At 36.7% G+C, this 23,507-nt stretch overlaps 1 protein-coding gene across 1 annotated transcript in view; it reads left to right on the forward strand.

Annotated features, from left to right (window-relative positions):
• The window catches only part of ATG5 (autophagy related 5), a 114,553-nt gene that overhangs the window by 12,420 nt on the left and 78,626 nt on the right, over positions 1 to 23,507 (forward strand). The window contains exons 3-4 of the mRNA XM_052646030.1: positions 7,972 to 8,099; positions 19,494 to 19,572. Of these exons, the coding sequence (XP_052501990.1) occupies positions 7,972 to 8,099; positions 19,494 to 19,572 (207 nt within the window). The remainder of the gene's footprint in view (positions 1 to 7,971; positions 8,100 to 19,493; positions 19,573 to 23,507) is intronic.

The following is a 23,507-nucleotide window of genomic DNA, read 5'->3' on the forward strand; positions in this document are numbered from 1 at the left end:
CTGTATGTCTTTCTGCTGATAACCTCACTTAGATGTCTCGAAGGAACTCAAACTGAGTGTGTTTCAAGCTGGACTCATCATCTTTACTCCAGAAAACCTGGTCATCTGCCATCTTCTATTGTTTTATCATCTAGCTAATTAATTACTCTTACAGCAGTTAACATGGAACTCATCCTTTGATAGTGCCTTATCCTATATCCCTGACATTCAGCCATAATTGGGTCTGTCTGATTCTACATCTCAGATATTTCACACTTTTCTTATACCTTTCATATGCCATGATTTCAGACCATTTGAAAACTGAGGGGTTTTATAATATTAGCTGATTTCCCGGGTTTCAGTCGTGCCCTCTTTGCGTTTTCCAGTCTGCACAGTTAGAGTAATCTTTAAAAACACATATCTTAAAAACAACAACAACACATATCTAATCTTTTCACCGCCAGCTGGAAACCTTCAGTGGCTTTTCATTACCTTTAGGATCCTTAATGTAGTTTACAAGGTTCTTCATGGTCTGGTCCCTTACTCCTTCAGTACTATTCTGTCCTAAACCTCTGCAGTCCTGTCATACTCAAATTGTCATAATTCCTCATGTGCCATTCTTTGTCCTTCTGTATTCACGGCATACCTTCCTTGCAGTTCCCTCTGCTAGAATGAACAGAAGTATCTCCCACCCCTACTCACACCCAGACATCCAAATCCACCCATGTTTGGTTCGTTCCTGTTTCCCTTTTGACTCTTGCCTTAAAATTTACTTCCTGTAAAGGCCTTCCTTGAGCTTTCCTGCAAATTTCTTTGCTGTTTGCGCCTGTGACATCCTTTACTTCTTCACACTCATCGCATCTGTAGTTTTGTCTTTACTGTCTTTCTCTTAAGCCTGTAGCTTCATGAGAGGAAGAGCTCTTTCTGTCTCATTCACTGCTGTGTCCTCGTCATCTAGTGTGATGCCTCACACGTTGAAATGGAGCAGAATTCTAGTGTGTTTTTTAACTTACTTATTTTAATTGGAGGCTAATTACTTTATAGTAATTAGTGGTTTTTGCCATACATTGACATAAATCAGCCATGGGTGTACGTGTGTCCCCCATCCTGAACCCTCCTCCCGCCTCCCTCCCCATCCCATCCCTCAGGGTTGTCCCAGTGCACCGGCTTTGAGTGCCCTGTTTCATGCATCGAGCTTGGACTGGTTATCTGTTTCACATATGGTAATATACATGTTTTGATGCTATTCTCTTAAATCATGCCACCCTTGCCTTCTCCTACAGAGTCCAAAGTCTGTTCTTTATATCTGTGTCTCTTTTGCTGTCTTGCATATAGGGTCATCGTTACCATCTTTCTAAATTCCATATATATGTGTCAATATACTGTATCGGTGTTTTTCTTTCTGCGTTACTTCATGCTGTATAATAGGCTCCAGTTTCATCCACCTCATTAGAACTGATTCAAATGCATTCTTTTTAATAGCTGAGTACTATTCCATTGTGTATATGTACCACAGCTTTTTTATCCATTCGTCTGCCGATGGACAGCTAGGTTGCTTCCATGTCCTAGCTATTGTAAACGGTGCTGTGATGAACACTGGGGTACCTGTGTCTCTTTCAGTTCTGGTTTCCTCAGTGTGTATGCCACACAGTGGGATTGCTGGGTCGTATGACAGTTCCATTTCCAGTTTTTTAAGGAATCTCCACACTGTTCTCCATGGTGGCTGTATTAGTTTGCATTCCCACCAACAGTGGGATTTATTCCTAAAGAAAGAGGGTTCCCTTTTCTCCACACCCTCTTCATCACTTATTATTTGTAGGCTTTTTGATAGCAACCATTCTCACCAGCATGAGATGGTACATCTTTGTGGTTTTGATTTGCATTTCTCTGTTAATGAGTGATGTTGAGCATCTTTTCATGTGTTTGTTAGCCATCTGTATGTCTTCTTTGGAGAAATGTCTGTTTAGTTCTTTGGCCCATTTTTTGATTGGGTTGTTTATTTTTCTGGTATTGAGCTGCATGAGCTCCTTGTATATTTTTGCTTTTAATTCTTTGTCAGTTGCTTTATTTGCTATTATTTTCCTCTCATTCTGAAGGCTGTCTTTTCACCTTGCTTACAGTTGCCTTCGTTGTGCAAAAGCTTTTACGTTTAATTAGGTCCCATTTGTTTATTTTTGCTTTTATTTCCACTACTCTGGGAGGTGGGTCATAGAGGATACTGCTGTGATTTATATCAGAGAGTGTTTTACCTATGTTTTCCTCTAGGAGTTTTATAGTTTCTGGTCTAACATTTAGATCTTTAATCCATTTTGAATTTATTTTTGTGTGTGGTGTTAGAAAATGTTCTAGTTTCATTCTTTTACAGGTGGTTGACCAGTTTTCCCAGCACCACTTGTTAAGGCGATTGTCTTTTCTCCATCGTATATTTTTGCCTCTTTTGTCAAAGATAAAGTATCCATAGGTGTGTGGATTTATCTCTGGGCTTTCTATTTTGTTCCATTGATCTATATTTTTGTTTTTGTGCTGGTACCATGCTGTCTTGATGACTGTAGCTTTGTAGTATAGTCCAAAGTCAGGCAGGTGGATTCCTCAAGTTCCATTCTTCTTCTATCTGAAGATTGCTTTGGCTATTTGAGGTTTTTTTGTATTTCCATACAAATTGTGAAATTATTTGTTCTAGTTCTGTGAAAAATACCATTGGTAGCTTGATAGGGATTGCATTGAATTTATAGATTTCTTTAGGTAGTGTATTCATTTTCACTATATTGGTTCTTTCCATACAAGAACATGGTATATTTCTCCATCTATTTGTGTCATCTTTGATTTCTTTCAAGAGTGTTTTATAGTTTTCTATATATAGGCCTTTTGTTTCTTTAGGTAGATTTATTCCTAAGTATTTTATTCTTTTCATCACAGTGGTGAATGAAATTGTTTTGTTAATTTCTCTTTCTGTTTTCTCATTGTTAGTATATAGGAATGCAAGGGATTTCTGTGTATTATTTTATATCCTGCAACTTTACTATATTCATTGATTAGCTCTAGTAATTCTGTGGAGGTGTCTTTAGGGGTTTCTATGTAGAGGATCATGTCATCTGCGAACAGTGAGAGTTTTACATCTTCTTTTCCAATCTGGATTCCTTTTATTTCTTTTTCTTCTCTAATTGCTGTGGCTAAAACTTCCAAAACTATGTTGAACAGTAGTGGTGAGAGTGGGCACCCTTGTCTTGTTCCTGACTTTAGGGGAAATGCTTTCAGTTTTTCACCATTGAGGATAATTTGTTTGTTGTGGGTTTATCATATATGGGTTTTATTATGCTGAGGTATGATCCTTCTAAGCCTGCTTTCTGGAGGGTTATTGTCATAAATGGATGTTGAATTTTGTCAAAGGCTTTCTCTGCATCTATTGAGATAATAATATGGCTTTTATCTTTCAATTTGTTAATGTGGTGTATCACGTTGATTGATTTGCGAATATTGAAGAATCCTTGCATCCCTGGGATAAAGCCCACTTGGTCACGATGTGTGATCTTTTTAATGTGTTGTTGGATACTGTTTGCTAGAGGATTCTAGTGTATTTTAATTCTATGTTTGTTTGTTAAGTGAATCTCTAATTTTATAACTGAAAATTCTTGGACAAAATAGGATTTAGTGTAAACAAATAATATTACAGGCAGTTTTCCCCTGAAACATAAGTAATCTGTTGTTTTTGTTTAGTTGCTAAGTTATGTCCAACTCTTGCGACCCTGTGGCCTGTAGCCCACTGGGCTCCTCTGTCCATGGGATTTCCCAGGCAAGAATACTGGAGTAGATTGCCATTCCCTTCTCCAGGGAATCTTCCCGATGCAGGGATCAAGCTGGCATCTCCTGCGTTGCAGGTGGATTCTTTATTGCTGAGCCACCATGGAAGTCAAGTAATCTATACAACTATATAAAACATGTATTCCTTATTGGCTATACAGAGGGGAAAAAAATGTATCACGTGTGTCATACTGAGTGGTGAATGAGGAGTAAAAGAATAAGAGTCCATATAGTGGAGAGTATCCCTGGAGGGGTTAATCCTTTTTGTATTAAAAGAACTTGAACCTTAAAAACATTAATGGAAGTGAAATAAGCCAGACACAAAAGGACAAATATTTTATGATTCCATTTAGGTGTAACTGCTGCTGCTGCTACTAAGTCGCTTCAGTTGTGTCCGACTCTGTGCAACCCCATAGATGGCAGCCCAGCAGGCTCCCCCGTCCCTGGAATTCTCCAGGCAAGAACACTGGAGTGGGTTGCCATTTCCTTCTCCAATGCATGAAAGTGAAAAAGTGAAGTTGCTCAGTCGTGTCCGACTCCTAGCGACCCCATGGACTACAGCCTACCAGGCTCCTCTGTCCATGGGATTTTGCAGGCAAGAGTACTGGAGTGGGGTGCCATTGCCTTCTAGAAGGGTCTAATTCAGAGCTGGAAAGTTAAAAGTGATTATGGAAGGCTGGGAGGAAGAAGGGAAAGTGATGGTCGCTCAGAAGTGTCTCATGGACTGTACCCCACCAGTCCTCTGTCCATGAAGTTCTCCAGGCAGAAATACTGGAGTGGGTTGCTATGCCCTTCTCCAGGGATCTTCCCGACCCAGAGATCGAACCTGGGTCTCCTGCACTGCAGGCAGATTCTTTACTGTTTGAGCCACTAGGGAGGAAGAAGAGAATGAGGTAATTATTGTTTAATAGGTACAGAATTTGACGGAAAGTTCTGGAGGTGGATAGTCATGGGTGTCACATGGATGACACAGCAGTGTCAGTGTATTTGGGATAGTCACAGCAGTGTCAATGTATTTAAAGTCACTGAACTGTTTGCTTAAAATGGTTAACATGGTAAATTTTATGCTAGGTATATTTTAACACAGTTTTAAAAAATGAGCTTGAAGTAAACCAATGAGATATACCAAAGAAAATTCTTGTGTGATGCAATCCTAATGTAGAAGGCAGGGTGATGCTTTTGTTGTTATTTTCTTTCCATTTTACCTATTTAAATATTTACTGGATAAACTGTATCTGTACCTATTCTAGTTTTTTCTTAGTGCTACTCTATTTATATTAGTTACAGATTACTCCCACAGGCCAATGTAGAACAGAAGATTCCAGCTACATTTTAGTGTGCGTGTGGATTCTGTCTTAAGAATGAGCATTCTTTTAAAATTCATCACTTTTGACCTTTTGTTATACTTTTAACCTTTGGCATCTCTGATTCTTTATCAAATATTTATTATACGCCTCTTATAAAGCAGGCACTATTTTGGCCATTGGGAATGTTAGCCGTGAACAAAACAGATGAAAACCCTTGTCTTAATGGAGCTTACATTCTAGTGTTACTCATTCCTTATTGGAAAGAAATTTTTGTATCATGAAAATCTTCTGTGAATTTTTCAGCAACTCTAGCTGAACCTTGTATATGTAGTGTAGGTCTTTCCAAAATCAAGAGCTGATACCCACACTCATTTGTTCCTGATTTATCTTCCTCCTTATGATCTCTGTAGGTGAATATCATTCTGTACAGAGTAGATAACTATGTAATGCCTAACAAACTGGTTAAAGTCCTGGATTTAATAATACAGAACTGTTGGACGAATAGATTATATTTATTTATTTTTTAAAAATGGCTAATTTACCATGATATTTTAATTTCTTAGAGACTGTCCGTGTTACATCTGTACTTGATTCTGTCATTTGTGATGCTAATGAATTTTTCTTTGTGATTTCTTTAATAGAATATAGTTTTGACAAGTTACTAATATTTAAGCTGTATGTAAAATAGAAGTGATAATAATACTTCCTGTAAAACAACTAGTGCTTTTCCTTAGTAACTTTTAGTTTCCTTTTTCTTTTCTTCTCTAATCACATTTTAGTTGTTTCATTATATAATAAAAGAAGAGCTTCTGGGGACTTCCGTGGCGGTCCAGGGGTTAAGACTCCATGCTTCCAAAGCAGGGCGTGGGTTTGATCCCTCCCTGGTCAGGTAGCTAAGATTGCACTTGCTATGTGGCATGACCAAAAAATTTAAAAATTTTTTAAAGAGAGGAACTCATGTTCTGTTCAATTCACACTCCTATCCTACAGCTTATTCCTAGTATGGGCACCTTTTTTCCATACTGGAGCATTCCAGCTACCACTCACACCCTTTACCTTGTAGCCCCTAGGACCACTGTAACGTTGTCTTAGCTAACTGGAGCCTGTTCCCTCTATCTTCATTGATTAAGATCGATCCCTGAACCAGAATATTTTTCCTTGTATATAGTTCCCAGCCCAGTACATAATTCTCTTTGATTCACTGATCAAAAAAACATAACTTTGAATAGGCAACATGAAAAGTGACACAGAGTTCCATTCACAGAAGCAGCTGAAAGAGAGTAACAAACCATTTTACCAGCAAAAGAAAACAGAACCTTAGGAAAGCAAGAAATGGCTAGAGCTTCTCCTGCAAAGGAGGAGAATACATGAATTTTTTGCCAAGTTCCTCCTTTTATCTACTTGTAGGTTCTTTAAATAAATAATTGCTTTCTTATGTTTTCTTTCTAGGCTCCTTTCCTAGGGGGAATAACACTGATGGCCTTCATACTATTCCGGTTCTTACTATACCATCCTCAGTGTTCCTTTCCAGACTTCTCTCTCTCCAAAGCCCAAGTAGGTCCAGCCTCCATAAGGACAGATTAGTGTTGACTGACACTAGCAGGACCCCAGTTCATCAGCATTATATTCTAAGCTTGTGCTTTATTGCATTTAAAGATGTGAATGTGTAGCTCAAGAGTTAGTCATCTAACGTCTCTTACCTCCTTCAGATTTCTTCATTCAGTTCAGTTCAGTCGCTCAGTCGTTGCCAACTCTTTGCGACCCCATGAATTGCAGCACGCCAGGCCTCCCTGTCCATCACCAACTCCCAGAGTTCACTCACCAAAATTTGTTCTAATTTCCAGGCCTCTCCTACTTTTCCATTCCTTCTTTCTCATTTCATGTAGTATTTCCTTAAGAGATTTCCTGTCTAGAATCTTATTGCAGTCTTTTATATACAATGGTTAGAATAACCCTCAAGTACTGTTTCTCTTTGGAGTTTCCCTGCTGGTTCAGATGGTTAAGAACCTGCCTGCATGTGGGCAACATGGATTTGATCCCTGGGTCAGGAAAATCCCCTGGAGAAGGGAATGGCTACCCACTCCAGTATTCTTGCCTGAAGAATTCCATGGACAAAGAAGCCTGGTGGGCTACAGTCCATGGGGTTGCAGGGTCAGACATGACTAAGCAGCTGACACTTTCACTTTTTTCACTATTTCTCATCATATCATTTTATTTGTGGTATCATAGTGGGCATCATTGTTTACTGAATGAAATCAAGCTGACCTTTAAAGGCCTTTCTGTTGCTGCCATGAAGTAGTTTTGTAAGTACTTTTTAGGAGTTTTTTTTTAACCTCCACTTTATTTTAGCCTTGTAGATGAGGATAGATTATGTCCTTGCCTTGGTGTTCTTCACACAACTGAGTCAGTACACAGTAGATTATCAAAATATGATGGATTAACTGAGAAGTCCTGATTGATAAGTCAAAGTGTGCATTACACTGAGGTGATTATCTTCCCAGAAGTTGAATTAACTCAGGGGAATCATATTAATTTTCAGGTTAAGTTTGATAGAACTAATAAGTATCCTAAATAGTATGGCTTCTGATTGCATTGTATTTTTATTTGGAAAAAACTTTTACAGAAGGATTACACATAGACTTGTTTATTCTAGGCATTTACCCTATAAGCTATACATCAAGTAATGACCTTATAAGAAATTTTAAGTCATCTTAACATTTAGCCTTTGATTTTCTATAAAAAACAATTTGCTTTGTGTATAATATTCAAAATAATGCAAAAAACATGACTTTTTCAGAATATTCAAAATGTAGTTTAAAAGCATATAGTGTGTTTCTTTTTGAAAAAAAAAAGTAAATAAATATGGTTTTATAAATTTTCATTTCAGTTGCTTTTGCCAAGAGTAAGTTATTTGACGTTGGTAACTGACAAAGTGAAAAAGCACTTTCAGAAGGTTATGAGACAAGAAGACATTAGTGAGATATGGTTTGAATATGAAGGCACACCACTGAAATGGTGAGTGAATTTTTCTGCATTATTAAGCATTGAGTATATGATAGCTTTAAGAAAATATAGTGCCTTGAAGCAGTTTTTTAAAAGTTCTGTGCAAGAAACCACTAGTCTAGCTCTATAATACAGTGGATTTTAAATCAATGCTAAAATATTTTATTGGAAATATTTCTGCTTTCTATTTGGATGCATGGGACAGATTTATATATTTTCATCAATAGATTTTTTTATATGACATGATAATAGTATATTTGGTTATGTTTTTTTTAACATATATTTAAAATATGAATAAGTCACTCTGTGATACTATTCAGTTTTGTTTCTGTCGCTAAAATCTTTATACAGATCTTTATATACACATGATTACCTGAAGGGGCATCTTTCAAACTGATTGCCACATACAGTTGACCACTGTGTTATGTTGTTTAGCTTTGGTCTAGTAGTTAAAGTATATTGATTTCCTTTTTATGTGAAAAATAATTTTGATGATATATCAGAGTACTATTTTTTTCAGAAACATTTAAAATAAATATCCTTTTTCAGAAACATACTGGAAATAAATCCCAAATCTGGGCTTATCTATCTACAGATGATGTAATTTTGTGCTTCCTCTGTTACCGGGAGCTTTGGTCATTGTGCTTCCAAAAATATTTAAGGAAATTAAAGAAGTTACAGGAAGAAGAATAAAATGACCCAAGATATGCTGGGATATAGGTGTTGAAATGCTTCCATATAGGTGTAGTTAAATGAAAAAGGTACAGACTGAGTCAAGCTTTAAGTGAAATATGAAGAATATAAATAGTTTAATAATGGACTTGCTGTCTGAATCTGGGAATAGTAAAAAATGAAGAATTTTAAAAGAGGCTTAAAGCAAATAAAAGAAAGCTAGTAGGTATGTAATAAGTACAACTGTCTTGAATCCAAGGATCATTTAGAAATAAGGAGTGAACTTTTGGAACTCACCTTGTGCTGATTAATTTCCACAAGTAGTTAGATTTCTCTTAATGATTCAGAAACATACAAGGTAATATCTTGTATTGAGTCATGGGTCACGTCACTAACTTTTTTTTTTGGTATAATGTTCATTTTTTAATCAAAACAATACGGATCTTCATAATCACATTATCAGACTCATGACTCTTAAATAATTCTAGACCTCAGGCAGCATAGATAAGTCAGTGTTTTCTGTTTTCTTTTTATTTCTCAGAAGAATTGGAGATTTTGGAATGGGAAGGTGGCTTAAAAGAAGTATAAGAGCAGCAAGGATCAGGAGAGTAGAGGGAAAGGAAGGAGGGGGAAAGATTGTGGGTGAGTAGCAATAGGATATATCTATGTTCTTGATAGTTCTATCTATATTATAGTTGGATATTGAAATTGTATTGCTTTATGTGCATTAGTTGTCGATTTGGAGAAGGAAATGGCAACCCACTCCAGTATTCTTGCCTGGGAAATCCTATGGCCAGAGGAGCCTGGCGGGCTACAGTTATCTGTTACCATAAGAAGAACTGATGTGACTGACAGTGGGCTTTTTAGTTTTATCATTGTAAAGCATAGTTTCTCAGCAAGGGCCGTATTGATGTTTGAAGCCAGATAATTATTTGTTGTGGAAGGGCTACTGTGTATGTTGCAGTATTTTTAGCAGCAGCCCTGGCCCCTACCCACTATTGCCAGTTGTGATAATAAATATGTTGCAGGGCATGGGATGTAAAACCACCTCCAACTGAGAAACTTTGGAAGCGATGAGAAACTTCAACTTAGCTTTTATAGTAAATGGTTATTAAGTCTTCATCTTTCAGCTGTTATTTTAATTCATCTTGTGTGGTGATTATTTTTGTATTTGATGTGATTTGTCTTCTGTAGGTTTGTATTCTTTATATGATATCAGTAAATGACATTTGGTCCCATTTCTCCCTGTTACGCGGAGAAGGCAATGGCACCCCACTCTAGTACTCTTGCCTGGAAAATCCCATGGACAGAGGAGCCTGGTAGGCTGCAGTCCAATGGGTCACCAAGAGTCGGACACGACTGAGCAACTTCACTTTCACTTTTCACTTTCATGCATTGGAGAAGGGAATGTCAACCCACTCCAGTGTTCTTGCTTGGAGAATCCCAGGGACGGCGGAGCCTGGTGGGCTGCCGTCTATGAGGTCGCACAGAGTCGGACACGACTGAAGCGACTTAGCAGCAGCAGCAGCAGCAGCTCCCTGTTATGTTGTCTTCAAGATTTGTGTTCCTACTTTGTCATTATTTATCCTTTCTGAAAATCTTTTATTAAAGAGCGAAGTTATTTTTCCTTTTAGAGAGCTTATGTGAAAGCAGTTGTGTTCACATTGTCTTCATTTTAGTTTTGGGGGTGTTCACTTTTTATGTATGATATCAGTTTCATAGCTATGTCTTGTGCGCTCATTTAATGGCTATTAAAATTTTTTTTAATAGTTTTATTTATTTTGGCTGTGCTGCGTCTTCATTGCTATGTGGGCTTTTCTGTCTTTGTAAGAGCTGGGCTACTGTCTCATTGCTGTGTACAGTCTTCTTATTGCTGTGGCCTTTTTTTTGTTGCTGAGCACTGTCTGTAGGGCACATGGGCTTCAGTAATTGCAACACGTGGGCTCAGTAGTTGCAGCTTCTGGGTTTAAGAGCACAGGCTCAGTAGTTGTGCCCTATGGGCTTAGTTGCCCCGCAGCATGTAGGATCTTCCTGGACCAGGGATCACACCCATGTCACCTGCATTGGCAGCTGGATTCATTACCACTGAGCCAGCCACCAGGGACGCCGTTTAACTGCTTTTGATACAGCGTTTCCTTTAGTATTGTTAGGTACTCTGTATATTTGAGGAATGAATAATTTACTGAGGCATGAATGTAATCCAAAGCCTCTGGACTAAATTCTGACCTATTCTCTTTTTGCTCTGAACCATAGCAATTTTCTCCTGTGTGATACGAGTTATTTTCCTGGAATTACGCTGTCAATATCTACCTAGCATTTAAGCAGTAGGCTTCATTGGATAGGATAATCATTGTAGAGAAGCTGCTCCCACTGAAACTTTGTAAGACTTGGACTTTTGAGACCATAAAGATGTCTAAAGAGTAGAGGAGGACTTCCTTGGTGGCTCAGTGGTGGAGAGTCGGCCTGCCAGTGCAGGAGACACAGGTTCAATCCCTGATCGGGGTAGATACGACATGGTGCAGAGCAGCTAAGCCTGTGCTCCACAACTGTACTGTGATCTAGCGCCTGGGAGCCTCAACTGCTCCCAGCCTGCACATGTGAGCCGGCACATCCTAGACCCTGTGCTCTGCAATGAGAGAAGCCGCCACAATGAAAATCCTGAATACTGCAATGAAGTGTAGCCCTCTCTTGTCACAACCAGAGAAAAGCCCACGCAGCAATGAAGACCCAGGACAGCCAAAAATAAATAAATAAAATTATTTAAAATTATCAAAAAAAAAAAAAGAGGAATTTATTTGAGGAGGAGGATGATATCTGCCTTATGCTTAATTCTTTGAAGTTTTAAGTAAATTCAAGTGAGAAAGAAAATCGAATACCAGTTTAGGCAATTCCCAAAAGGAGGAAGAAAGTATAAATTGATATTCTTTCTCTCTATAATAACCCTTTCTCCTATTTATATTAATTATTTTGCAGATGTTTAATCATCTGTGTGAGGTGCTTGAGCAGGTGCTTTGTAGCTTAAGCAGTGGCTCAGAAGAGGTGCTAAGTAAATGTTTGTTGAATGAATAAATGAATCTAAATAAGTTTTTTTATTGATAAAACTGAGACTCAGATAAATAAAATAACTTACTCAAATGAGCAAGTAGGACCATATATTGAGGCTCTCAGTTCAGGGATCTTTTTGATATATGTGGTGATAATTCTTTTTGTTAGTTGTTGTTGTTTTCTCTGATTCTATATGTTCTCATTACATGTTAAATTCTCCATATTAGAATAGAAAAATATTTATGAACAGTGGTATGCATATACTGAATACTTAATATAATGTCAGTTTGTAAAGAGGTGCCAGGGAGGCTTTATCTGTTTAGTGCTTTATCCTCTACATTCTTTATGTCTTTAATATTTAAAAATTATATGGGAAATGAAAAAAGCTGATATTAAATTAAGGATCTTTTTCTTAAGAGTATTTGAGTTGATTAGTCAGCAGAGGGTGCTCTAACATTACACTTTTAAGAGAGTTTCTTACAAGAGTCAGACAGGACTGAGCTACTTTCACTTCTCTTCTTGTTACTGTAACTCAAGTGTTCAAATTTGTTACTTTTATATTAGGCTTATTTTAAGAAAAAAGACCTTGGTTCTTTAAAGAATACTTTGTTAGTATATCCTAATGCTAGTTAGATCTTAGGCCTGTAGGTACAAAATTTAGAAAAAGTTCTCCGTCAACTGTAAAACATGTCTCTACTGGGATATATTGTTTTGTATAAATTGACTTATTTTCAAGACTGACTATTGGAAATAAGTTGTTGAAACTACCTTTTGAATTTAAAGAAAAGCAACAAATAACTGATGTAGGTCTGAAGTTGTAGACATACTATATCCATTGACTCAATTTAATATTGTACCTATGTGATTTCAAAAGTGGATTTAACAAAACAACTTTACATCTTAATTGTAAATACTGTACAGGCTCTTCTCTTACATCTAGTCATTTTTCTAAGGTGGTGAGTTTTTAGAATTTTATAAATTATTCTGTAAACTAGATTTTTGAAATGTGGCTTACTTATTAGCATTTTTTACATGTAGTATTCCTTTAGTTGGTTATTTCTATACTTTTTCATGCAAAAGAATAGACTTAGAAAGCTGAGACATACAGTGTTAGCCTGTAATTGTTGGTACCATAGAGAAAGGCAAAATAGATTGTATTCATTAAATTACTTTGGTTTGCATTTGAGTTAAACCTTTTTTTATTTATTAAAATATACTCCTGTTTTCAGTGAATCACTGATGTAGCAAACTTATGAATAGAATGCATTTATTTAAATGAAATGGAGTGGGACAATAGTGCTCTAGAATATAGGGAACATTCCTTTCAATGCTAGTCTTAAAATACTGGTTTGCTATCTAATTCAGATGTTTAGACTAGAATGAGCACCCTTGGCTGACCTCAGAGCATACCTGTTACTGCTATACCGTGTACAGTATGTCCATGTGTTTTACCAGTAATGAAAGCGTAAAGAAGCAACAACTTACGCAGAAAAATTGTTAATTCATTTTGAGGATTGAAGTTAGAAAAGGCTAGAGCAATTTAAGGAAGAAAAAAAGAGTAAAATGTGAAGGTAGGTGTAACACTATTCTGGTGTAGTCAGTTTTTACTGCACAATAGATTGAACCTTTCCTGGTTGTGTCTTCTTCTGGGTTTATTCAGGTTCAAGTCCTCACTACTTCCTTTTCTATTAAATTTAGGTTAAACTGGCGGGAATAGCAATGTAACAGCCAAAAGGCTACATTACAGTTTACTCATAGTTATGGCTTATGTGGTTTCTGTATTATAGGTTAGGAGCCTGGAAAATCCCATGGACAGAGGAGCCTCGTAGGCTGCAGTCCATGGGGTTGCTAAGAGTCAGACACGACTGAGTGACTTCACTTTCACTTTTCACTTTAATGCTTTGGAGAAGGAAATGGCAACCCACTCCAGTGTTCTTGCCTGGAAAATCCCAGGGACAGGGGAGCCTGGTGGGCTGCTGTCTATGGGGTCGCACAGAGTCGGACACGCCTGAAGTGACTTAGCAGCAGCAACAGCAACAAGACTATATAGAATATCCATTTAGAAGAATTGTGCAAATTACTACTTTTGAAATTTTTGACATAAATCAGATTATAGTGTAAGAAAAAGTCAGTACTTTAAGTATTAGCCAGTTCTGTTTTTTAGATTTTCTTGCATATTAATAGATTCACCAGAAATAAGGAATCTTGGAACCAGTTAATTCAGGTGGTGTATTTGTTTAAAGTTAGTATACTTGCATCAAAATCATGCTGACATAAACAGCTGCATTGATGATCCACATATGATCTGTATACTTTGACAATGTATATAAGTAAATAGTTATTTTATTCATATATTTTACTGGCTTAGTTTTATTTTTAATGTTTGTTACAGGTTAACTATTAGATATTATTTTATTTAGAATGCTTTTTGGTAATATTTTACATGTTTTAAATTTTAATATATTTTAGAAATTATCATACTTAAATTTCCATCCTAATCCTTAGTATATCAGGAAAAATCATCAGCATTTACTGAGAGCAGTAAACTTTATATATGTGTGTATATATGTATATTTGTCACTTTATAAATAATTTAGAGAGGAATAAAGGAATGGTGTATAACTTTATTAGAAATTTTACTAAATATTTAAATACAGAAATTCAAATTTTCGCTCCATGTTTTCACTGGTTTTGAATGTATATATATCAAAAATGGGCAGTGTCCTCAATGCAAATAACTGTTCATTAGTTATCAAACGTTCAAATAGACCTCTATGAGGTTCTAGCTTATCATTACTTCTGGCTCTTTGTGCGGTTAACAGCAGTGCTTTGCAAAATTATTAAAGCTTTATATCATGATTTTATTGTAAAATAATTTCTTTTTTATATGAGTAAATATCCAGTCCAGTTCTTTTTAATTTCTACATCATCTAATTCCTTCCAGTCAATTTGTTTACAAATCTGCCTTTAACATTTGCCAACTTACTGTCAGGGCAGGAGGAGAAGGGGACAACAGAGGATGAGATGGTTGGATGGCATCACCGACTCAGTGGACATGGGTTTGAGTGAACTCCGGGAGTTGGTGATGGACAGGGAGGCCTGGCGTGCTGCAGTTTGGGGTTGCAAAGAGTTGGACACAACTGAGCAACTGAACTGAACTGAACTTACTGTCAAGAAAATTGCAGTGTACATATAGCATTAAAGATAAGAATACTGACAGTCTTGCTTTTAGCAAAAATGAAATAGTTTCAGTACTACTCATAACATGCTATATGAAGAAATACTTTCTTTGATTATGTGGTTAAGAATGCCATATGTCCTTAGAAATACACTGTTCATTCATTAGTTCTCAAGTTTTATGAAATTCATCAAAAGGATATCATCATCTAAAGACTCATAGCCTGAGATTTTACTTAAATGATCATTTTACCAGTGTCATTGAAGTCTAAAGTACTGGTTTGTGTCTCTTCACAAAACTCTTCTGATTTATCTAATTGTGTAGTCTTTCTCTGTCAGTATAGGTGGAAAATGAGACATTTTGAATTTCTACCTGTGTTAATGAGAGCTGAAAGCAGACTCCAAAGATGAGGTCTGCATCCTTATTTTATACTTTGTTGAAATATGATATAATGTTTTAGGTGACAAAGTAAGAAAATGGAAGAGGGATACATTATTATATCTTTCTTATAGGTATAACATTATTCTCCCATTCTTACTAATCTTATCAGTTTTTTTTTCAGTTAGGAATAATTGATAACGGTGAAATAATTCCTGGAATGAAGTAGCAAAATCTTTCAAGATGGAGGAAAAAAATAAGATCACTAAGATGTCACAGTATATCTTAGATTTATAAAAAGGTCCAGTGACTTCATATGGCAATTGCTAATCTTATTTTTTTTTTTTCAAGTGAGTTTTCATTGTGATTTTTGGAAGACTTTTAAGAAAGATTTAAAGTTATAAAATATTAATCTTAAAATAGTTATAACTGCACAGAAAAGAAGTTTACAATCTAATATTGGGCCCATTGGATAAGAAGAGGTGGCAAGAATACACAGAAGAACTGTACAAAAAAGATCTTCATGACCCAGATAATCATGATGATGTGATCACTAATCTAGAGCCAGACATCTTGGAAAGTGAAGTCAAGTGGGCCTTAGAAAGCGTCACTACGAACAAAGCTAGTGGAGGTGATGGAATTCCAGTTGAGCTGTTTCAAATCCTGAAAGATGATGCTGTGAAAGTGCTGCACTCGATATGCCAACAAATTTGGAAAACTCAGCAGTGGCCACAGGATGGGAAAAGGTCAGTTTTCATTCCAATTCCAAAGAAAGGCAATGCAAAAGAATGCTCAAACTACTGCACAATTGCACTCATCTCACATGCTAGTGAAGTAATGCTCAAAATTCTCCAAGCCAGGCTTTAGCAATACATGAACCGTGAACTCCCTGATGTTCAAGCTGGTTTTAGAAAAGGCAGAGGAACCAGAGATCAAATTGCCAACATCTACTGGATCATGGAAAAAGCAAGAGAGTTCCAGAAAAACATCTATTTCTGCTTTATTGACTATGCCAAAGCCTTTGACTGTGTGGATCATAATAAACTGTGGAAAATTCTGAAAGAGATGGGAATACCAGACCACCTAACCTGTCTCTTCAGAAATCTGTATGCAGGTCAGGAAGCAACAGTTAGAACTTGACATGGAACAACAGACTGGTTCCAAATAGGAAAAGGAGTACGTCAAGGCTGTATATTGTCACCCTGCTTATTTAACTTAGATGCAGAGTACATCATGAGAAACGCTGGGCTGGAAGAAGCACAAGCTGGAATCAAGATTGCCAGGAGAAATATCAATAACCTCAGATATGCAGATGACACCACGCTTATGGCAGAAAGTGAAGAGGAACTAAAGAGCCTCTTGTTGAAAGTGAAAGAGGAGAGTGAAAAAGTTGGCTTAAAGCTCAATATTCAGAAAACGAAGATCATGGGATCTGGTCCCATCACTTCATGGGAAATAGATGGGGAAACAGTGGAAACAGTGTCAGACTTTATTTTTGGGGGCTCCAAAATCACTGCAGATGGTGACTGCAGCTATGAAATTAAAAGACGCTTGCTCCTTTGGAGAAAAGTTATGACCAACCTAGATAGTATAGAAGCAGAGACATTACTTTGCCGACTAAGGTCTATCTAGTCAAGGCTATGGTTTTTCCAGTGGTCATGTATGGATGTGAAAGTTGGACTGTGAAGAAAGCTGAGCACCAAAGAATTGATGCGTTTGAACTGTGGTGTTGGAGAAGACTCTTGAGAGTTCCTTGGACTGCAAGGAGATCCAACCAGTCCATTCTGAAGGAGATCAGCCCTGGGATTTCTTTGGAAGGAACGATGCTGAAGCTGAAACTCCACTACTTTGGCTACCTCATGCGAAGAGTTGACTCATTGGAAAAGACTCTGATGCTGGGAGGGATTAGGGGCAGGAGGAGAAGGGTATTACCAAGGATGAGATGGCTAGATGGCATCACTGACTCGATGGACGTGAGTCTGAGTGAACTCCGGGAGATGGTGATGAACAGGGAGGCCTGGCGTGCTGCAATTGATGGGGTCGCAAAGAGTCGGACACTACTGAGCAACTGAACTGAACTGAACTGAACTATTCTATGGATCTTGATTTATGCATTCAGCAGCTCTTATCTGCCCTGTTTGAGATTCTGTACTTACAGTTTTTTTTTTTTAATATTGAGGGTAAAAAATAATTGATTATTGAATCTTACTACATTTAACTTGTATTCTGACTCAAATACTTATTTTTAAAATTGTATTTGATTTTTGTATGCTAGTATAGGTTGTTTTAAAATAATATTTGATTTGTGTATAGTTCCATGTTTCAACAGTAGAAGATGTGTACAACACTGAATTGCTAGTCATTTTATGGGATTATTGGTGAATCTGTCCAATAGGTTAACTGTGTGCATGCGTGCATGCTCACCCACTTCAGTCATGTCCAACTCCTTGTGACCTCATGGACCATAGCCCGCCAGGCTTCTCTGTCCATTGGATTTTCCTGGCAAGAAGACTGGAGTGGGTTGCCATGCTCTCCTCCAGGGGATCTTACAGACCTATTGATCAAACCTCCATCCCCTGTGTCTACTGTGTTGCAGATGGATTCTTCACAGTTGAGCCACTGGGAAAGCCCATATAGTTGGGAAGACAGTATGCTCTTTTAGTTTAAGTACGCACATTCATTTTTAATCTGATTACAGATACCTCAGAGGGATGTGAAGACTTAAAAAAGGTCTATTTTGTGGAAATGTATGGTGTTACATAGAGCTTGTACAGTTTTAAGAGGTCAGAAAGAAGGACAAGAAGTATATAGGAGCTATAACTTGTTTATAGTGCAATATTTTTTAAATTACTGTTTTTATTTCAGTTTTTAACTGAGGCTGGATTTTTCTCCTGATTTCAGAATTTACTAAAGAAAGCATTCTGTAATTTAGGTAATCCAAAATTATATTCATTTCTAGTTTTGAAAGATTTGTGTTAGTTACTGACATTCAGTTAAAAGTTTGAGGGTTTTATTAAGAGATATAACACATACATGACTAAAGCTACTCACTGTTTTATTTTACTAGCAAGGCATTCATCCTGAATTCATTTTAAATAAAAATATGATCTCTAATGACTGATGATTTTTCCACAATTATATTATGTAGATTATAATTTTGTTTGTATAGTAGGCAAACATAAATACTGTTAACTAATATTTGAATTTTGGTCAGGTGATGTATTTGGATCACTCATTTTGAAATTGATGTATTTTCAAAGTTTTCTACTCTTAAACCTAGGAGTAATTCACTAATAGTTATTATGGAGGAAGGAACAAGACTGTGCATAAAACCAAGCAGTCCTCTATTGGCCTTTGTTGGGGGGATTATTTAATTTGATAATTGTTACTTTAGATTCTTTAAAAGGGTATAGAAAATAAGGTTTGTTCTTTGAAGTCTGCAAGATCTGTATTGTTAACTTGTTTGTTAGTAAATAATTTGCTTCCCTGTGAGTAAGGATTATATTAGGAAATGTTCTCTTATTTAGAAGTTGCTAATTTATTTACTTATTTTTAAAAACTTTAGGTTATAGAAGAATATTCAGTGACTTTAGAAAATATTGACATAAAAAAAAACAGGTTATAACAGTTTGTAAAGGATAAGTCTAATCTATATTTAGAATTGTTGCATAAAGAGAAGATTGGAAATTTATATGCTGTAATGTTAATAGTAATAAGTACAAAATAAGTGATTTCATGCCCCTTTAGGTGCTCTTCTCAGTTCTTAAAATTGTAAAATGTAAGTTGTTTAAAAAAAAAGCTCATCATCCAAAATGAATACTGGTATGATAATTAAGTGTTGCAGTACTGTGACATAACAGTGCTCAGGCCTGATAAAGGGTTCCTTAGTACAATTTCATTGTGTATATTGAAAATTCCTTGGGGAATGAAATGGCTAGAGGGGAATAAAACCCTGATGCCTGAAAACTTGCCATACTAGCCCAAGCAAGTAACTGTGTAAAATATCACTTTCCTGTGATTTGTGGTTAAAGTCCCCTAATACTTGATGTTAAAATGTACTTGAAACTTATTTTGCATTTGTAGTTTAACTTTAAATATTTATTTTTTCTTATAACGTACTCTTTAACTTTTAGGCATTATCCAATTGGTTTGCTGTTTGATCTTCTTGCATCAAGTTCAGCTCTTCCTTGGAACATCACAGTACATTTTAAGGTATAGTCTATATAGCATATGCCATTTGTCTCAGTTGTGGTACTACTTAGTAAATAGCCTTGGAGTAGAATTTTAAGTTGTTATGCTTTCCCATGATACTTTTATTTGCCAAGCTACCATTTGTGTTTATGTGTAAGATGTCCTTCGATTTCTTCTTTACTTTTGGCACAACCATTTAAACATTTAATGTATGAGTGCCTGTTTTTTATTGGAGCTAGACATGTTTGAAATAAAGTATTTTGGAATTATTTTCATTTAAAAAAATCTCAAATAGGGAGAGCAAAATCCAGAGAGCATGTGGGCATGAGCATGTGGGCATAACAATGAGAACAGAACTCATTGTTACCTAACAATGAGTAACTCTAAGGCTATTTTGACGGAATGAAGAGAAGTGTTAGGAGACAGAAAGCCAAAGACTTGATGTAAGTCTGTTTTGAGAAATATTAATTCCTGTAGTTTTTCAAGAGTCCAGGCTAGTTTTATTGTAACTTAATTTTATCTCAGTGTTTTATAAAAATCTCATCTTTCTTTCTCTCTAACCACTCTGATTCTCCATGCCCCACCGCATAAGCAATTCACAAGTACTGCTGAAGGACTGGACCCCTTCTATTAGTTGATTACTAGGCGGTGATTCTCAAATGTGAGATACAGTGGGAGCGAAACACGTTAAGAGTTTGAAAAGTCATTTAGGTGTCTGATTTGCTTTTGCGTTAGGGACACTTACTCAAAGTGAGTGCCCAGAGGCTTGCCATATCTTTCTAAGTTGCTTTCCTTCCCATTTTTCTAAAATTGAATTTGTGGCTCGTTGACATTTATTTCCCTATTATTTGGACTAAAATGCTTCACATAGCACCATGTTCCCATAGACGTTAGTTACTACGAAACCATACAGAGAGAGGACATGGTTCTGATATGCATGAGTTTCAGTTACTGTGAAAAGCCAAGTCTGCCTGTATGTATAGTAATTAATGTTTAGGATAGTATGAAGGTAAAACTACTTCAAGCATAATAAGTGTAGAGGTTCCATGTTGCCTAGCAGGTCTTTCCCATTATGTTGCCAAGTAATTCTGGTAGTTAGATTGTGTGTGTGTCATACACTAAAAAACTTTGAAATCTAGGTTAAGATACATCATATCTACCTATTTATTTATTCATTCAACAAATATTCAGTCTACTGTGGACCAGCCACGCAGTGTTCTAGGAGCCTGAGATATATGAGTGAAAGACCCCTGAGACACTCGCACACATTTTATGGAAGCTAGCTGGCATTGGATGCTAGGCTCTCTGTAATTACTGATTAAATTAGTTGATGGATTGTAATAATGATAGGAAAGGCTTAGAATCTTTATGATTGGTTTACTGTCATGTCAGATTTTAAGAGATTTTATATAGAGTAATGTGAAAACATTTGGAGAACATTTAACCTTAACTCAGTAAAAAATTATATTCCAAATAACCAATGCATGATGTTGTAAAATTATGCATGTGTGAAAGATTCATTCAAAGTACATGATTAGCATCTGTAATTTTAACGTAACAGAGGTCGAATGTTTATTGATGTGGTTTCAGATACCATGTTAATGTGATAGTAAATTGCATACTAAAAACTACTGGGTTCTAGTCTTCAAAATGGTCAGTTTTAAATGAGTTGTATATGAGTTATATCTCAGTTTTTTTTTTTTTTTTTTTAAAGACACAACAGTTAGTAATTTTCCAGATTTGGAGAAGAAAACACAAGTCTATGTGTCAGAGAAGCTCAGCAAATCTAAAGCAAATAACTACATAGAAAACTACACCTAGGCACATTATAATCCTTTGAAAGCCAGTTATAAACAGAAAATCTTGAAAGCAGCCACCAAAAAGTGACACATAAAAGAGAACAGAATGTTCTCTTAAACAATGGCTGACTTTTCATCAAATAGTGGAGAACGAAGGAAAATGGAATGACATGTTAAAGCACTGAAAGAAGCTATGGGCAAGAATGAAGAGCATTGGAAATGGTAAATAAATGATAAGTAGAGGAGATGACCTCTTCTTTAAAAGAGAAATGACCTAAGGTGATAATAGTATATTTTGGGCTTCGCTGGTGGTTCAGCAGTAAAGAACCTGCCTGCAGTGCAGGAGATGTGGGTTCAGTCCCTGGGTCAGGAAGACCCCCTGGGGAAGGAAATGGCAACCCATTTTCCAGTATTCTTGCCTGGGAAATCCCATGGACAGAGGAGCCTGGCGGGCTACAGTCCATGGGGTCACAAAGAGCCAGACAGGACTTGGTGACTAAATCACCACCACCAATATAATTTTAAGGAAGGGTTAATAATATGTGTAAGTAAAATAGGTGACCACATTTGTCTAAAGGATGAATCTGTAAAATCCTCAATTACTTACTTGTGGGTCCCAAATAAGAAGAAATGCAAGAGGCAAAATGATCGTCTAAGGAGTCTTTACAAATAGCTGAGGAAAGAAGAGAAGTGAAAAGCAAGGGAGAAAGGGAAGGATATACTGAACTGAATGCAGAGTTCCAGAGAATTGCAAGGAGAGATAAGAAGGCTTTCTTAAATGAACAATGTAAGGAAGTAGAGGAAAGCAATAGAATGGGAAAGACTAGAGATCTCTTCAAGAAAGTTGGAGAGATCAAGGGAACATTTCATGCAAGGATGGGCATGATAAAGGACAGAAACAGTAAGGACCTAATAGAAGCAGAAGATATTAGGAAGTAGTAGCAAGAATACACAAAACTATACAAAAAAAGGTCTTAAACATGATGGTGTGGTCACTTACCTAGAGCCAGACATCCTGGAGTGTAAAGTCAAGTGGGCCTTAGGAAGCATTAAGTACCAACAGAGTTAGTGGAAGTAATGGAATTTCAGCTGAGCTATTTAAAATCCTAAAAGATGATGCTATTGAAGTGCTACACTCAATATGTCAGCAAATTTGGAAAACACAGTAGTGGCCATGGGACTGAAAAAATTCAGTTTTATTTCAGTCCCGAAGAAGAGCAATGTCAAAGAATGTTCAGGCTACCATACAGTTATGCTCATTTCTCATTCTAGTAAGATTATGCTCAAAATCCTTTAAATTAAACTTCAACAGTATGTGAACCAAAAACTTCCAGATGTACAAGCTGGGTTTAGAAAAGGCAGAGGAACCAGAGATCAAATTGCCAATGTTCATTGGATCTTAGAGAAAGCAAGGGGATTTCAGAAAAATGTCTGCTTCATTGACTATGCTAAAACCTTTGACTGTGTGGATCACAACAAACTGGGAAATTCTTAAACAGATGGGAATACCAGACCACCATGCCTGTCTCCTGAGAAACCTGTATGCAAGTTAAGAAGCAACAGTTAGAACTTCACATGGAACAGTTGACTTAAGATCATGACATCCTGTGCCATCACTTCATGGCAAATAGAAGGAGAAAAAGTAGAAGCAGTGACAGATTTTATTTTCTTGGGCTCCAAAATCACTGATGATGGTGACTGCAACCATGAAATTAAAGGACACTTGCTTCTTGGAAGGAAAGCTATGACAAAGCTGTACAGCATATTCAAAAGCAGAGACATTACTTTGCCAACAAAGGTCCATATAGTCAAAGCTATGGTTTTTCCAGTAGTCAGATATGGATGTGAGTGCTGGACCATAAAGAAGGCTGAGCACCAAATAATGGATGATTTTGAACTGTGGTGCTAGAGAAGACTCTTGAGAGTCTCTTGGAAGCAAGGAAATCAAACCAGTCAATCCTAAAGGAAATCTTTCTTGAATATTCATTGGAAGAACTCACACGGAAGCCGAAGTTCCAAAACTTTGGCCACCTGATATGAAGAGCCGACTCATTTCAAGAGATCGTGATGCTGGGAAAGATTGAAGGCAAAGGAGAAAAGGGCAGCAGAGGATGAGATAGTTAGATGGCATCACTGACTCAATGGACATGAATTTCA

Source organism: Budorcas taxicolor, chromosome 9, assembly GCF_023091745.1.
Source record: "Budorcas taxicolor isolate Tak-1 chromosome 9, Takin1.1, whole genome shotgun sequence".
Taxonomy (NCBI): Eukaryota; Metazoa; Chordata; class Mammalia; order Artiodactyla; family Bovidae; genus Budorcas; species Budorcas taxicolor.